A 17,131-nucleotide genomic window follows, 5' to 3' on the forward strand; every position below is an offset into this window, starting at 1 on the left:
GTAAATGAGAATGCTTTTTATTTATGTTTTAAAAACCAAAACATAAATAAAAGGCATTATCATTTACAATGCCAGTAGCTTAAATTCACGTAAATGCGAGACCTATTGCATTGCAAATGCTTGTTAATAACACTGAGTGGTAGTTATTGTGAATGTCAACGGCAATTAAACCAATTTGCAACATGTTTGAAATGTACAAACGTGAGGGAGGGGGCATTGGGGGGGAGAGGAACCAGGATGTGAGGGGGCCTGCTCCTGCGTCACTCCTACTCTCTGCGCTGTAGGCTACACACATCCCATGATAAATGAGACACGTCCGGACCGTAGTAGAAACCTCTGCTGTGAGACAGGCAGGCCAGGCCAGACCACTTGCAGTAGAAGGTGAAAGTGAAACTGGGCATACATTGGCACGCACTGGCACAACGAATGAGGAATGATGAGCAGGCAGCGCAACGTGACTGTACCACCACACTACCTGATAAGTTAGAACCTCACTGAGTCTCTCGGGCCGAGAGTTTAGAACTTAGTTATCAGGTTGTACTGGTACATAGTCGGCAGCGAGATGCCGGGGGACAGCGCTGCCTACAGACACGAGCGCAAATGAGAGTAGCAGCGCTGCGTGAAGAGTGGGCCGCACCACCGTCCATCTCCAACCACCCAATGCCCATCCGCATCCATCCAACACCCATCCGCATCCACTATCGTCCATCTCCCACCACCCAATGCCCATCCGCATCTATCCAACACCCATCCGCATCCACCCACCGTCCATCTCCAACCACCCAATGCCATCCGCATCCATCCAACACCCATCCGCATCCACCCACCGTCTGTCTCCAACCACCCAATGCCCATCACATCCATCCAACACCCATCCGCATCCACCCACCGTTCATCTCCAACCACCCAATGCCATCCGCATCCATCCAACACCCATTCGCATCCACCATCGTCCATCTCCAACCACCCAATACCCATCCGCATCCATCCAGCATTCACTTCCATCTGTCTAAAGTCACTTCCATACAACGAAAGCCATCTGAAAGCACCCAGCACCGCCCTGCATTCATCCAACACCAATTTTCATCTGTCCAAAGATCACTTCTATCCAACCACAGCTATCTCCAACCACCCATCTGCATCCATCCAACACCCACTTCCATCACACCAAACTCCATCTCTCCAGAGGTCCCTTTCATCTAACCACAGCACTCTCCAACCAGCCAACGCCCATCTGCATGCATCCAACACCAATCATGATCGAACACACACCCGCCTCCCTCTATCAAATGCGCACTTCATCCAACCAAATCATCGCCATCAAACCAACTCCACCTACATCCCCCAACATTCACCTAAGTCCATCCAACACCCATCTCTAGCTGGCAAATGCCCATTTCAAGCCACCAAGCACCCATATTCAGGTGCCCTCTCCAGCCGGTCAAGGCCAAACTTGATCTATCAAACCCCCTCCCCCATCCTTTCCTGCAACAGAAAAATCTCGACGTGGCATCAACGGAGATGTGACCAGATTACAACGTTCATCTTTCAGATGTGAAATACAGCGCCTCCTCCAATGCCGGTCCATTCAAAGCACTGCTTCCCAGTGCCTTAGGCCAGGGCGTCTGAGTCGTGCTGTAAGGGCACACCCAGAGTTTGCACAGCACGGTGCTGTGGTCAGCAGATCGCAATGACAGCACCAGAAGACATGCGATGTATAGATAGGGGGCTAATATGCCAACTCTACATCTTGTACTCTGCCCCCTGCTGCTGATCTGCACCATCTGCTCCGAATTGATGTGGTAAAAAAATAATGCGGATAAAGCCCAAGGGAGGTGCACCTGCGCCCGAGTAGTAACCCCGATTAGGGCGCGGACTGGAGTTTGCATCTGAATCTAGATTGGCGCTACACTTGGGGGGAGCTGGGCCGGAAGTCAGGGAAAGCACTAGTTGGAAAACTGGAAATATCCCTGACGCCGCGGCCAGTTGAACCAGAGACTTCCCAACAACCATCATCACCGTAATTGCAAAGGCAGTGCGATAGCTCTGTGGGCTAATGCGCGTGTCTGCATATGTGTGACCTCACAGTTGCATTCATTCACCAAGAGGTGTTTAAAAGTGTGAACCCAACACAGCAAAGCTGTAGTTCGAGCACTGCAGAAAGGAATATTTGTATGTTAAGCACAGCACTCGTCCAGACCAGGCCCAGGGCCAGCCAGGCCTCAGGCCTGGTCACGCTTGCCGTCTCGCCGGACTCACCTCACTCACAGGCCTGTGACTGCTGTTGGTGGCGGGGCGGCACTCACGTGGCAGACAGTGGCAGTCTGGCAGACACTACACAGGGGGGTCGGGCTTAGCTAGGGGCGCTACTAGCCACTGCCTTCTGCCTCAGCCTATGAAAATGTATTTATGGCCGCTGCTGCCACTTAAAGTGCGCACCTCTCTGCTTCACTCGTCGTCGTCAGTTAGATCATGTGTAATGCGCATGCTCGAAAAAATTACACCAGCAGCCGCACCCTGCGCAGACGCGGCAGAGGAGGAGACAGGGGGGGCATTCTGCGCGCTGCGCACAGGCACCTCCTCCTCCTCCGTTTGGTGGAACCGTGGAGTTAGGTTGCGCTTGCGCAACTTGCATTGCTGAAGTGCTGGCTGGGTCAAGCTTGCGGCGCTACTCCAGTATTCGGGGGCCGCCCGGGGCAGCAAATTATTTTGGAAGTGACTGTGAGACTCAGACTCTCGATGCGGGGGCCGATTTTCCAGTCCGACCGTCACAGGCTGTGAGTGTGACTGACGAGCGGACTGAAAATCGGCCCCCAGCCACAAAACCGGCCCCCGTTTAGAAAACCGGCCGCCACCACCCTCCAGCCGACCGGGGGATTGCCCGGTGGGCAGAATCACCAGTCCGGGCCTGTATGAGGTTCAGACTATTGGGCAGCTGTGTGAGCTGAATGGGTATGGTTTATTTGCTGGTCTAAAGGCTATCCATGGCCTCCCTAACCACTATTATTTCAAGTGAGCGATTATATTTTGTCATGGTGTAAGCACCTGGAGGGTCATGAAGGTACGAGCTAACATTACATTTATATAAACCTTCGCTAAGTACGATATAACAGGACTTCTGTCAGTATACCACTGATGATAAGGAGACAATCCTAATAATATGTAAATAACATTTTAACCTGTTTAATATTCAAAAGATCATACCCATTGAACTTCCCTTTTGTGACCATTTCATTTTAATTCTTTTCAACGTCAGCGATTCAAACGGAATCATGAATATGCAGATAAATAAATGAATAAGTATCCTACTCCAGGAAATAATATTTTTATAAAATGTTGTTTAACAAACACAGTATTGATACGGCTCATCAATGATTGTATATATCGTAGTGAAGCAATTAGATTATTGTCTGTCTTAATAACAAAGAGAATTGTTAATTTGGTTGCTATTTTCCTAGGATTGTTCGTGCAGCCGGAGCCTGGAGTCTTTAACAATTGCAGCGACACAGATCCTCAGAAAGTGCTATCCCAGGTGTCCTCTCCCTCTGTCCACCATAAGCAGTTCCTTCTCCTTTTCTGTGCCTGAAGTCAATGCCTCGGAAGCTATATGTAGCACACGTGAAGGTAATATAAGATCACAGAAAGAACAAGTATCATGCATACATATTTGCATATATTCATGTAGTGCTCATAACAAATGAAATGGCTTCTGTGATCCTCATGAGTTAAACAAGCATTGATAAGTCAATTTGATCTTGCTTTCATTTTAAAGTCTGCGACAGACCTATTGGCTTTGCCAATGCTATCAGGGACTCTGAACTTGTATTCCAACAGCAAAGGTACATAAATAGAGACATACCAGGTGCACTGAAATTTATGGGAGGCCAGGCAGCTCAATGTAGTTGCTAGGCTTGCATTAGGGCTTCCTCTAAAGGACATCATTATATGAATGACACAATGACATCCCTTGTAATTTATTTGTTTGTCCGTTAAAGTGAACCACTTTGTCTTGCGAAGAAAACAACAAAATGGGTTGATTTTTGTATACGATGCCCCTACAATACTAATAATTAAATGTGACAAAAATGTGACAATTAAGTACTTTTCAGATGTAATATAGTCCCTTATGCAAGTCTAAGGAACCACTACCTAAGAGATTGAAGGATACTACAAAACAGCAAATAACAGGACAGTGAAACTAAAATACTTCACTGGTCAGCGAGAAGAGGTGATTGACAATATCTCCAGCTAACAGCTACAGGGCCTGTCTAATAAAGCCAATGGATTTAAGAGGTGAGGCTAAGCTCATTCTCCATGCATTGAACTCACCAGATCAAATCCTTTGATCATTATCAGGAGGGATATAGGACATGTTGATTCTTATCTTTTGAAGCAGATTGGCACCCCAAACAAGTGACAGCATGAGTTGAGCAATGTATACTCCTCTGCTCTGATCACAGCAGTGACTAAAGGGAGCTTACCCTTACATGCACTGATTAAAGGGAATATGACACTTTACTCCGCACGCGTTTACAACGTGTGCCATTACCCCACACTTTTTACTCTGCAATAACTTTTACAAAGCAGGACTTTACACCACAAGTCATTACAACGCATTGTCTATTACAACGCAGTTTACTATTCTAACTCCACCGGGGCTTTGTTATGGGGAATGCGTTGTACAAAATTTCTGTGGAGTAAAAAATGCGGGGTAATGACATGCAATGTAATGTAGTTGGTATAAAGGATGTTTACTGATTAAAGGGGACAGGCCTTACTATACTATATTGCAAACTGCTGAGGTTGACTGCATCGGTTCCAAGACAGCACCTTTTATTTTGTTACAATTTCATAACTTCACACTAACATTTTGGAAAAGATGAGGTGGTTCATGAAATTACACCATACAAGTTACATATGGTCTCTACTGGACAATTTGGTAGCATACATAGTTTTGGTAATGGTGTTGAGTTTGGAGGATATTCAAGGTGCCTGGGCTGTCTAATCATTTCTATTGTTTTCACCTAATGTACTGATGAAGCAATAGATTCGCACTTGCTATTCCAACTGGGAAAGTTTGATCCGGCGTCCCGGGTCCGTCCTGTTTACTTCACAACCATCATAATATACCTAGCACTGAATCCAGCCGCGGCAGGTAGTGGGAGTACCGGTCGGGCGGTGACGTGGGGAGGGGGAGGGACAGGGTGAGGGGTAGTAATGTATTGATTACGGACTTTAACAGGTAAATAAACATATAACAAAATAAAACGAATTTCGTTGAGTGCACTGCATCACCAAATGCGATGCAGTGCACACAACAAAATTTGTTTTATTTATTTATATGTTTACTTACCTGTTAAAATCCGTAATCCATACATTACCACCTCCCACCCTGCCCCTCCCCCTCCCCACATCACCGCCTGGCCGGTACTCCCACTACCGGCCGCGGCTGAATGAATCTGACAGGCTATAGATTTCTGAGACAATAGTAATTCAGAATAGAAGAATTTGGATTTCTTCTAAATGACAGAGGGCCATATGTATCAAGCTACCCTTTTGCGAGTCTGAATTTGCGATTTTTCGCAAATCGCAAATTCAGAATGGCAAAATGGTATGTATGTAAGAAATCGCAATAAAATAGCAATTTGGTAAAAATCGCTATTTTCATTGTGATACCTCCAATAGCGATTCCTTAATGTAAAAAATCACAAATTTGCGATTCCTTAACGTAAAAAATTGCAATTTTGGGATTTTCGCCAATCTGCTAAACGGAAACTCAGGTACAGCTTGATGACAGCACAACCAGGAAGTGTGATTACCCATGCTGCACCTGAGTTGCTGAATCACAGTCAGAGAGAAGGAGTGGTGGAGAGGGAACTCTGCAGTGGTGAAAAAAATGGCAGACACTGGAGACATGGCCAGCCAGGAAACACAGCAGCAGCAGCAGGGGGAAGGCCAGAGGAAAAGGAAGCAAAAGTTTTCTAAGGCAGAGTTGGAGGTGCTAATCCAAGAAATGGTGGTCAGCCATGAGCACCTATTTGGCAAAAAATCACTCAGGGTGCCTGAGACACGCACGCGGCGCATATGGGCAGAAATCCAGCAGATAGTGAATGTTGTTGGTGTGACACACAGAAGTGTGGAAGACTTAAGTTGGTTTTTGGAAAGAGAAAAACTTGAAGTTGTGAAAGTGTATCCCTATTTAGGAAAAATATTCTCAAATAGGTGCTCTGCTAGTAGACATATGGACCATTGTAAAGGGAAATCAATTTCACAAGCATCGGCAATTAATCGCCTGTATATGTAATGTGGGAAAAGACATTTTCCCACATCATTTCGGTGTACAAAATAAAAATACAGCCAACATTGAATTATGCTAGTGAAACAGTAGATGAGTGTGAATGGGCCAAATTTGAGAAAGTGGAAGGAAAGATCTGGCGCCAAATATGTAATTTGAATTATGCTGCACCAATTGCGGGGCTTGGGCTCGAATTTGGTCTTCTTTCAACATATGTGTTATCAATGGCTGCCTATCTCAGATGGTGCAATGCTTTGATTAATGGCCCGATAACTTATTGTCTCCTTTCTGGTGAAGAATTGGCTTGGTAGTTTAGTCTGCCCTGTTCCCATGATGCACTGGGCCAGGGACAGACTGATTTGCATATAGCCAGGTTCTGAGCTGGGATGGGGCAGTGAGATAAATAACGGTGATGGATCAAGCCCTGATCTTTGGACTGGGTAAGAGTGGTCTGTTTAACTCAGACACTCTGTTCATCACCACCCCCTTTGCTAAATCGTTTTTGGCCACTATAGGTGTGGCAGGGTATACTCAGACATGAGTCCCTTTCTCACTGCTCCATCAGGATTCAAGCAAGCCGGGCCGAAGAAGGCTGAAATGCCAGAAACCGGTCCCCGGTAGCTTGTCTCCTTTCTGGTGAAGAATTGGCTTGGTAGTTTAGTCTGCCCTGTTCCCATGATGCACTGGGCCAGGGACAGACTGATTTGCAAATAGCCAGGTTCTGAGCTGGGATGGGGCAGTGAGATAAATAACGGTGATGGATCAAGCCCTGATCATTGGACTGGGTAAGAGTGGTCTGTTTAACTCAGACACTCTGTTCATCACCACCCCCTTTGCTAAATCGTTTTTGGCCACTATAGGTGTGGCAGGGTGTACTCAGACATGAGTCCCTTTCTCACTGCTCCATCAGGATTCAAGCAAGCCGGGCCGAAGAAGGCTGAAATGCCAGAAACCGGTCCCCGGTAGCTTGTCTCCTTTCTGGTGAAGAATTGGCTTGGTAGTTTAGTCTGCCCTGTTCCCATGATGCACTGGGCCAGGGACAGACTGATTTGCATATAGCCAGGTTCTGAGCTGGGATGGGGCAGTGAGATAAATAACGGTGATGGATCAAGCCCTGATCTTTGGACTGGGTAAGAGTGGTCTGTTTAACTCAGACACTCTGTTCATCACCACCCCCTTTGCTAAATCGTTTTTGGCCACTATAGGTGTGGCAGGGTATACTCAGACATGAGTCCCTTTCTCACTGCTCCATCAGGATTCAAGCAAGCCGGGCCGAAGAAGGCTGAAATGCCAGAAACCGGTCCCCGGTAGCTTGTCTCCTTTCTGGTGAAGAATTGGCTTGGTAGTTTAGTCTGCCCTGTTTCCATGATGCACTGGGCCAGGGACAGACTGATTTGCATATAGCCAGGTTCTGAGCTGGGATGGGGCAGTGAGATAAATAACGGTGATGGATCAAGCCCTGATCTTTGGACTGGGTAAGAGTGGTCTGTTTAACTCAGACACTCTGTTCATCACCACCCCCTTTGCTAAATCGTTTTTGGCCACTATAGGTGTGGCAGGGTATACTCAGACATGAGTCCCTTTCTCACTGCTCCATCAGGATTCAAGCAAGCCGGGCCGAAGAAGGCTGAAATGCCAGAAACCGGTCCCCGGTAGCTTGTCTCCTTTCTGGTGAAGAATTGGCTTGGTAGTTTAGTCTGCCCTGTTCCCATGATGCACTGGGCCAGGGACAGACTGATTTGCATATAGCCACGTTCTGAGCTGGGATGGGGCAGTGAGATAAATAACGGTGATGGATCCAGCCCTGATCTTTGGACTGGGTAAGAGTGGTCTGTTTAACTCAGACACTCTGTTCATCACCACCCCCTTTGCTAAATCGTTTTTGGCCACTATAGGTGTGGCAGGGTATACTCAGACATGAGTCCCTTTCTCACTGCTCCATCAGGATTCAAGCAAGCCGGGCCGAAGAAGGCTGAAATGCCAGAAACCGGTCCCCGGTAGCTTGTCTCCTTTCTGGTGAAGAATTGGCTTGGTAGTTTAGTCTGCCCTGTTCCCATGATGCACTGGGCCAGGGACAGACTGATTTGCATATAGCCAGGTTCTGAGCTGGGATGGGGCAGTGAGATAAATAACGGTGATGGATCAAGCCCTGATCTTTGGACTGGGTAAGAGTGGTCTGTTTAACTCAGACACTCTGTTCATCACCACCCCCTTTGCTAAATCGTTTTTGGCCACTATAGGTGTGGCAGGGTATACTCAGACATGAGTCCCTTTCTCACTGCTCCATCAGGATTCAAGCAAGCCGGGCCGAAGAAGGCTGAAATGCCAGAAACCGGTCCCCGGTAGCTTGTCTCCTTTCTGGTGAAGAATTGGCTTGGTAGTTTAGTCTGCCCTGTTCCCATGATGCACTGGGCCAGGGACAGACTGATTTGCATATAGCCAGGTTCTGAGCTGGGATGGGGCAGTGAGATAAATAACGGTGATGGATCAAGCCCTGATCTTTGGACTGGGTAAGAGTGGTCTGTTTAACTCAGACACTCTGTTCATCACCACCCCCTTTGCTAAATCATAACTTATTGAGGGCAGCATTGCACAGGGAAATATTTGTAAATATGAAGGGAAAAAGCGCTATTTTTAGAAATTATTTAAAGGCTTTAAGTATGTTTTGTCTAGATAAGGAAGAGGCAGCAGCTTTATGTAAAACCTTGTTAAAGCAGATAATTAAGAAGTCAATTTATGTGGTCTCTCGCGAAAGAGATCTGACACTATGTTCATTGAATGGGAGGATGGACTGCATTGCGGGGAGCTCTATTGTCAAAACCCCCCAGCCATATGTTTTGTGGAACCTGGAACACGGTGTTCGTAGGGTTATTCTGTTGCTAAGATTGAATTTATTACCCCTAAGAATTGTAACAGGTGCCTGGGAGGGTATTCCAAAAAACTGAAAGATATTGTTATCTGTGTAATTGCGGAATACAAGATCTGAATCAGGTTTTTATTGGGTGTCCTGCACTCCACTCAATACAACGAAGATATTTAAGGATTGCTTTTTTAAAGTATAATATCTCAACAGCTGAACAGGCCCGTAATTGTCTTCTGTCTCCTCCGTCTGAACTGATGCATTTTAAAAAATTTTGGTTCTTTAAAGAATTTTTAAATGTTTATTAGGATTGAAATATTTTTAAGTGAGTTGAAAGTTTGAAATATCTCAATGGTAATCTATACTACTATTATAAAGAGAGAACACAAACCTTTTGGCAAGGTAAACTCGGGAACCACAGCGCCAATCCATACACCCAATATATTGTTGTAATACTCAGGGTGTGCAGATGGACATAGGCTATAGAAAATAAAAATAAAACGTAAATTTAAAAATATAACTTTAAAAAAAAAGTAGTGCCCTGAAAGTAGCGCCGGCCGCGAAGCTGACGGCCACAACGTAGCGCTGGCCGCAACGTACGTGATGACGAGGAGGAGCGGCGGTGAAGTGAGGAGCTCGGGGAGGAGCGGCGGCTCAGGTAAGGCTCTGGGACACGGGACGGGAGGGAGCCGGTGCGGGAGGTTGGCCTGGAACAACTGCGGTAAGGCTCAGGGTCTGGGGCAGCATTTCAGGCTTGCGAGGAGGAGCAGCGTTGAAGTGAGGAGCTCGGGGAGGAGCGGCGGCTCAGGTAAGGCTCTGGGACACAGGACGGGAGGGAGCCGGTGCGGGAGGTTGGGCCGAAACAGCTGCGGTAAGGCTCAGGGTCTGGGGGCAGCATTTCAGGCTTGCGTGCACTCCCGTCCCGGCCCCCGCCCGCCACGACATTGTCCGGGACACAGACAATGTTGTGGCAGGTCGGGGGCCGGGGCGGGAGTGCACACAAGCCTGAAATGCTGCCCCAGCCCCCTTCTGCCCCAGGCAACGCTGGGGCGGGCTGCTAGTTCATCTATATTGCTGCTATATTTGTTAAATGAAATTTACCTGAGCACTTGCACTTCTTGTATGACATGTAAATAGTCATTTTTAATACTTTGGGGTTAAAATGTTTGTATAACTGCTAGGGGGGTGTTAATAATAACTCCTCCAAATTTTGCACGGAGCATTTGCACTTGTCTATGTTAATGTAGTGCTTTTCCCCTTTCCTTAAATTCGGATTACATATGGTATTGTCTCTTCTGTGTACCTTTTTAAAAATCAGGTACTCCTGACGGCCCATAGTGTGTCTTAATGTAAAGATGTTCATTTAAGTGACTCGAGTACTTATAATATCTCGATGTTAAATCAAATGTATTGTTGCTGAGGGAGGGAGGGAGGCATTTGCCCTAAAAGGATTGCACAATGCACTCGCACTTTTTGTAGGGGAGATTTTGGTAGGCACCCCTCCGGAAATTGCCTAGAGCACTTGCACTTTTGTATGATGGGGTAGTGCTTTTCCCTTTCCCCATGACCCTATTGAGATTAACTCTTCTGTGTACCGCTTTTTAAAATAGGTTCTCTGGACAGCCCATATTGTGTTTTAACTGAAAAAAGATCTTTTGCATTGATATGACGTATCCCAATGTATAGTTTAGTTTATTGTAGGAAAAGGTTCTTTCCTTTAATTGCTGGTATTTTAGTATAAAATTGTACTTGTATTCTTACTTGGCATTTCTGTATGTAATGAATGATGTTTTATTTATATACTTTATGTTGAATTCTTCAGAATTCTAAATCATAATAAATACTAATTGAGAATTGTGGAAGACTTAAAAAAACGCTGGTATGATATGCACCAGCGCTCCAAGGAGAAGGGGGCTGCCAGGTTGGAGCAGTCAAGAAGACTGGTGGAGGGACCTCCACAGCTACTCACTCAAAACCTCTTGAGGAACTGGTGGAGGGGACCCTGCTACGTGAAAGTGTAATGGCCGTGGCTGACCTAGACAGCTCTGAGCACCCGGTACCAGGACCAGGTAAGAAGCATGCCATCACACCCCTGATTCCCCCCAACCACCCCTACACCTCCAGCAGCGACCCAGGGACAGGACAAAATTAGTAGTCCAGTTCAGGTACACAAGCACACACTGCAATGCATTATGGGAGATGTAGTCACATGCACATTACAGTGGTGCATTTAGACCCAGCCAGTCCCCAATAGCATATGCACTTCAGGAAAGGCAAATAAAAGACACATGTAATCCCAAACAGTGATATTTAATAATTTACCAGTGTAAGTCAGAACAGTTAATAAATGTGTGCATTTACGTCCACAGCACCATCTGGAACACAGCCTACAGGCAGTGGAAGACAGGGGGATTCCACAAACAGAGAAACAGCAGGGCAAGAGGAGGACACAGAGGAAGAGGACAGCCCAGTCAACCCTCCAAAGCGCCGCAGGAGACATGTAGTCCCACCACTAACCCCATTGGAGGACGAGGGCCAGGACACCGATGGCGATGCACAACCTAAGCCAACACAGCCACAGCGACAACAACATGCATGTGCTGACCCAATCCCAACAGTCTCAACCAGGCGCAGGTCCCGTACATCCAGCAGTGCTGCAGATCCAGAGGATGAAACAGTCTTTGGCGGCCTGGAGATGCACATGTTGCAGGTACAGCGCCTGCAAGCAAAAAATATCAAAGCGTTACAGAGGAAAATGAGGGCAGGCTTCAGGGGCATGACGGATGCCCTAGAGGCACTCTGTGCAGAACTCAAGCCTGACCGTGCTGCTAGGCGCAGAGAGATGCAGCACCTAGACCTGTACACACGGGCGGTGAACCGCCTGTCCTCTGCCACCAATGTTCTATCAAGGCGCAGCATCTGCATGCAGCGCGAGGTGGAGGACCTTGCAAGGGCACTGGCTCAAATTACATCTGCAGTAGACGCGCTGCAGGCAGTTCGCACTACTGGGCCAGGAGTCCTGACTCCCACAGATGAAGATGCACAGTCAGGAAGGAGCAGCATCATCCCCCCGCCCACCATGGATAGGCGCCGTAGTGGCCATACCAGTAGGCCTAGTGGCCCATGTGAGGAGGGCACTGTGCAACCCCAAACAGGGGCTTCCTCAAGACAGCGCCGCATTTGAGGTGCAGCCAATGTGACCACTGGATGGGTGCAGCTACCCACTTTACTTGTACACTTGCTCCTGTTTACAGACTTGCACTGTGACAATAATATGTGCTGGACATTGGGAGATACATTGGGTGTATTTAGGCTGTGTGACCTCATTCATCTTGAAGTTAAGGAATAAAACACAGTCTCACAATTGATATCTAGCATTGTGTCATATTTTCTTACCTAGAAATAGTTGCGTGTAATCTCATCTTGCCTCTGGCACCCAGCAGCTGCACCAGCTACACCAGCTGGCATACATCCAGGGGCAGGCCCCTCCACATCTGATGAATCCGGTTCACTGAGCTCCACAGGTGTACCTTTACTGGTGGCGATGTTGTGCAGCATGGCACATACTACCACTATCTTGCAACAGGTGGGGCTGTATTGAGGTGCCCCTCCACTTTTGTGTAGGCATCTGAATCTGCTCTTGAGTATCACAAATGTACGCTCAGTAGGTGCCTCTGGTTGATAAGTGGGCACTGTTGTACCGCCGCTCCCTAGCGTTGGCTGGATTCAGGTAGGGCATCAGTATGAAGTCCCAGACCGCATACACACAATCACCTGTGGGGTGGAATGGATATGGTTAAACACTGTCCTGCACATGCTATTCTTAACATAGTAAATATCCCCCGCCAAACTCCCCACTTGTGAGTATACGGTGTATCCCACTGTGACGGAAGATGAAAGCTTTGTGCGAGCTGCCTGGGTATTTAGCGACAATGTCTGGGAGGATGTGTTTGGCATCCCACACCACCTGTATGTTCAGTGAATGGTAGGATTTGCGATTCCTGAACACATACTCATTCTGGGAGGGAGGGGATATTGCAACATGTGTCCCATCTATGAATCCAATGACGTGGGGAAATTGGGCTATTTGATAGAAATCCTGCTTGGTCTGGTCTAGCACCTGTGGGGTGCGTGGGAAGTGAATGCGGTGATGCAGCCTCTCTACCATGGCATCAAGGAACGCGTGGAAAAAGCGCGAAAGTGAACTTTGTGACACCCCTCCTGCTGAGGCTATCACCCCCTGGAAACTACCTGATGCCAAGAGGTGCAGTGACCACAGGACCTGGATGTGGCTGGGGATGGAGTGTGTCCTGCGTGTGGGGTGTTCAAGGAAGGGTTTGAGTTCCTCAATTAAATCAAGGATACTCTCTTCATCCAGTCTGTAGTGTGTATAGATGTCCTCCTCAGTACTCTGGAACATGGTAATGCGCGCACGAAATATCCTCTCCTGGCGTCTCCTCCTTTGTGCAGCAGCTCTGAGTTGCAGCCTCCTGGCTATCACGTACAGCCCAGCCATTGTGGAAAGAGTCTGTTACATTCTAGGACTCTTTAAATAGTTTGCACCTGGTTACCACCTGCTCCTACTTGGTTGTAATTGCGATTCTCTAAATTGTGATTTTCGTAAATTCGCTAATTGCGAATTTTTCATACATACCATAGCGATTTCTTAATTTGTGATTTCCCGTTTGCGAATTTCGCAAACTGAGAAATCACAATATAAGGAATCGCTAGGAAATTCGCAGAATTCTGGGTCTCGCAACGTAAGTAATCGCAATTTTGGCGATTTCTCATTTTGCAATGCTACTTTTCTTCAGACATTGGAAATAGCAAATTTGTATTCGCAAACAATGTTTTTAGCGATTCGCAGCATTTGCGATAAAAAATTAGCTTGATACATATGGCCCAGAAAGAGTACTCAAGCAGAAACAGCTAGGAGTTCCACAGTTTAGCAGTTAAGAAAGAAAATAACAAGAATTAGCAAAGCCAATATGTCTCATCAAGAAAGACCAAACTACTGTCTCAAAAATGCTTTTTTGAGTTCTGTTAGCATGAGAGTGCATGCTTCACTACATTTAGGCATACATGGCCAGCACCTTTACGATGGATTTTCTATTAAATAAAGAAAAAACATTTCAAGATGACCACTTTTGGAAATGACTGTGTTTTACCTGGTATTTCCCCAGTGTTTTGCCTTCAGTACTCGATTATTTGCTGAACTCAATTTGTTGGATTTTCATGACTATGTGCACTTTCCTCTCACTAACCCATGGTAACATTTGTGCTCTCTATTCCAAACATAATACAATTGATATACATCTAATTGGAACGTTAAATGTATTTACATTTTTATATGTGTCCCTAGTGTATGGTTCTACAGGTACCCATGGCCTGTAAATTGAATTCTACAAGGGTGCTGCAGTACTCATTGTGCCACCCACCATAATAGGCACTGTAAGACATGTCTCACACCTGCCACTGCAGACTGTAGTGTCGTTTAAAACTGCTATTTTTGACCTTGCAAAATAAAGCTTTTGTCAGGCCTAAACCTTACTTTTTAATTCCTCTAAGTTACACATATTGTAACAATGTAACAATGCTTGTTATTGAGGACTTTCTGCCAAGACTGCGGCCAGCCTACACCTTGGGCAATATATGACAGTTCGTAAAATGTAAGTTTAATCATGTTACTCAGGCCAATGGTAATCTACTATTGCTTTCAGTAATGCCTAAATTGAGGCCCTGTGCCTAGTTAATCAGCAACTTCAAAGATCTGGAGTGACCACTATAAAAGCCTGGATTTTGGAGTCTGTCCCCTCGTAGCCCCCTCACTCGTCCTTACATTTTTTGGTGAGTGTCCCTCGATTTTGGAGATTCTGACTGGGTGGAAGCACCACATTTGTTCTGATAATCAAAGTATTGAACCAGCTAAATATAGGACTGTATTTCTAATTACATCTTTCTGTAAAACGCTGAAAGCTCAACCTTTTAAAATAGTTTATCATCAGTCTCCCTGTTCCTTTTCAGATACTAATTACTACTAGAACCAAGATGCTCATTGGCTAATATTCAACTTCAAATATATTCATTCATTCATTTATTCATTTAAAACATACGGTCCCATTGAATGTTAAATGGTAAAGAAAACAAAAGTCCAGCAGTGGCCCGTTCAGGAGAGAGCGGTGGGGTGGGATTTCGACAGACGAGGAAAAATGTGTTATTTATTTAATTTCCCTTGTGGTTGTCCATCAAATCCCCCCCCATCCTGGCCCTACCACTCTTACCTGCACAGCTACTACTGCAAATCCCCTGAAGATAACAGTGAAAGGATATGATTCACCCAGTCATAATACTGTGTGATCGAAATACTCCTGAACAGCACAAACATAAGAATAGAGAGGAAAGCCATTGACTCAACAGCAGGCTCATGAGTTAGACAAAAAAAACTCTAGTCAGCAGCAAGGGACTGACCTCCAGGTATATTTATGTATTTGAAACAATAGGTCTTGTTAAGACAACTAATGCTGACTCACGCCAAGACCTAAAAGCCCCAAGCCAGACATTTTATACCTAATGCTCATTTATATATGTTTTTACATACAGTGGGGCCTTTCTTGCAGAGGCTGCCCCCGATGGGGGCCTCGAGGGCCGGCGCTATAAGTGATGCTGAGCCTCTGAAAGATCTGGTTCTGGACGCCCTAGAGCGCTGAGAAACAGAAAGGTCGCCTGCGCCTCCCCTCAGGAGGTACAAACCCCCCAATGGGGGGATACCACCAGCAAGGTGGGAAAGTGTGGGGGGATATATGCCGCCGCTTTCCCAGGTAGCTCCTATGTTTGTTGAGCGGGGGCGTCACATGACGAAATCTTGCCACCTGGATGCGGAAAGGCAAATCACTGAGTGGGAACTCCTGGATCGAGTGAGAAGCGAAGCTCTGCACGGGAACCCCCTTCATCAGCCGGAGACCTGGTGAGCGGCTCCAGGTAAACTGCACCGTTGTTGCCTTTGGAGCTCGAGAACCGGCCCACTCCCATTCTGCCATCACTACTGGCCCACTGCACCGTTGAAGGATTGTGAGTGAGGTGCAGTTGCAGGGTGCCTGAAGGAATCGGAAAGCCACTTGGTGTACTCTCCTTTCTGGGCCTGTGTGGTTCGATGCCTGTTGGTGTGAGGGAGCTGGCCGGAAGAACATTGGGACGAGCACGGCTGGCATGCGAGGAGTGGAGCAAGAACCAGGAACTGCTGCAGCTTGCCCCTCCCTCTTGCCAGCACGAAGGAGCAGGAAGAAGTTGACTGCATCACCCGGCTGCTGGGAGAGGCAGTAAGCCCTGCGGACCTGGGGTCTGAGGCCAACAGCATTAGGCAGCCAGAGGGCGGGCATCCGGAGCGCTCTGCCTGAAAGAAAAGGAAGGTCACTAGCCCAATACTGTGAGTGCAGCGGGGGTTTCAGAGTGGACCGCTCTGCAGAGGCATATGAACCCCAAGGAAGTCAGGTGAACCGGAAGGCGTGTACAGCGCCCCGAGGGTGACACCTCCAACGATCGGTGAGCAGGCACCTGAAAGTAACGTTAACACACAACAGAAGGTTTCCAATTTCTTTTTCTTTTGCAAAAAAAAAATATTTGTATTGTGAAAAAGATAGACATTACTTTCAGACACTAAGAGGGGAGAGGCAAAACTTTTTGCAAGCCACAGGCTCAGACATTACAACCTCTTGGTGCATAAGGAACAGCTGTAGCACCCCACCAGGTAAAAGGGTAGGATTACTGGCCCACAGTCTCAGCCAGGCGCAGCTTTGGTAGGCTCTGTGCAAAAGGAAAGCGACACACATGCAATGGAAAGCCAAGGTGGCTGAAGGTAACCAGAGGACCTGGGAGAGTTGCTGAGACAAATCTGGGCGGCAGCCGAGGTACATGGGGCCGGATGGCTGCAGACCCACTTAGCACAAGACGCTGGAGAAGGGCCAAGCAACCAGAAGCCA

The 17,131-nt window shown here is 47.0% G+C and overlaps 1 protein-coding gene across 2 annotated transcripts in view; it reads left to right on the forward strand.

Moving 5' to 3' along the window:
- Window positions 1-17,131, forward strand: part of AGBL1 (AGBL carboxypeptidase 1) — a 3,462,078-nt gene that overhangs the window by 872,160 nt on the left and 2,572,787 nt on the right. For both annotated transcript variants that reach the window (XM_086958112.1, XM_086958114.1), the window contains exon 8: window positions 3,459-3,624. In XM_086958112.1, the coding sequence (XP_086814238.1) occupies window positions 3,459-3,624 (166 nt within the window). The remainder of the gene's footprint in view (window positions 1-3,458; window positions 3,625-17,131) is intronic.

This window comes from Lissotriton vulgaris, chromosome 2_1, assembly GCF_964263255.1.
Source record: "Lissotriton vulgaris chromosome 2_1, aLisVul1.2, whole genome shotgun sequence".
Lineage (NCBI taxonomy): Eukaryota > Metazoa > Chordata > Amphibia > Caudata > Salamandridae > Lissotriton > Lissotriton vulgaris.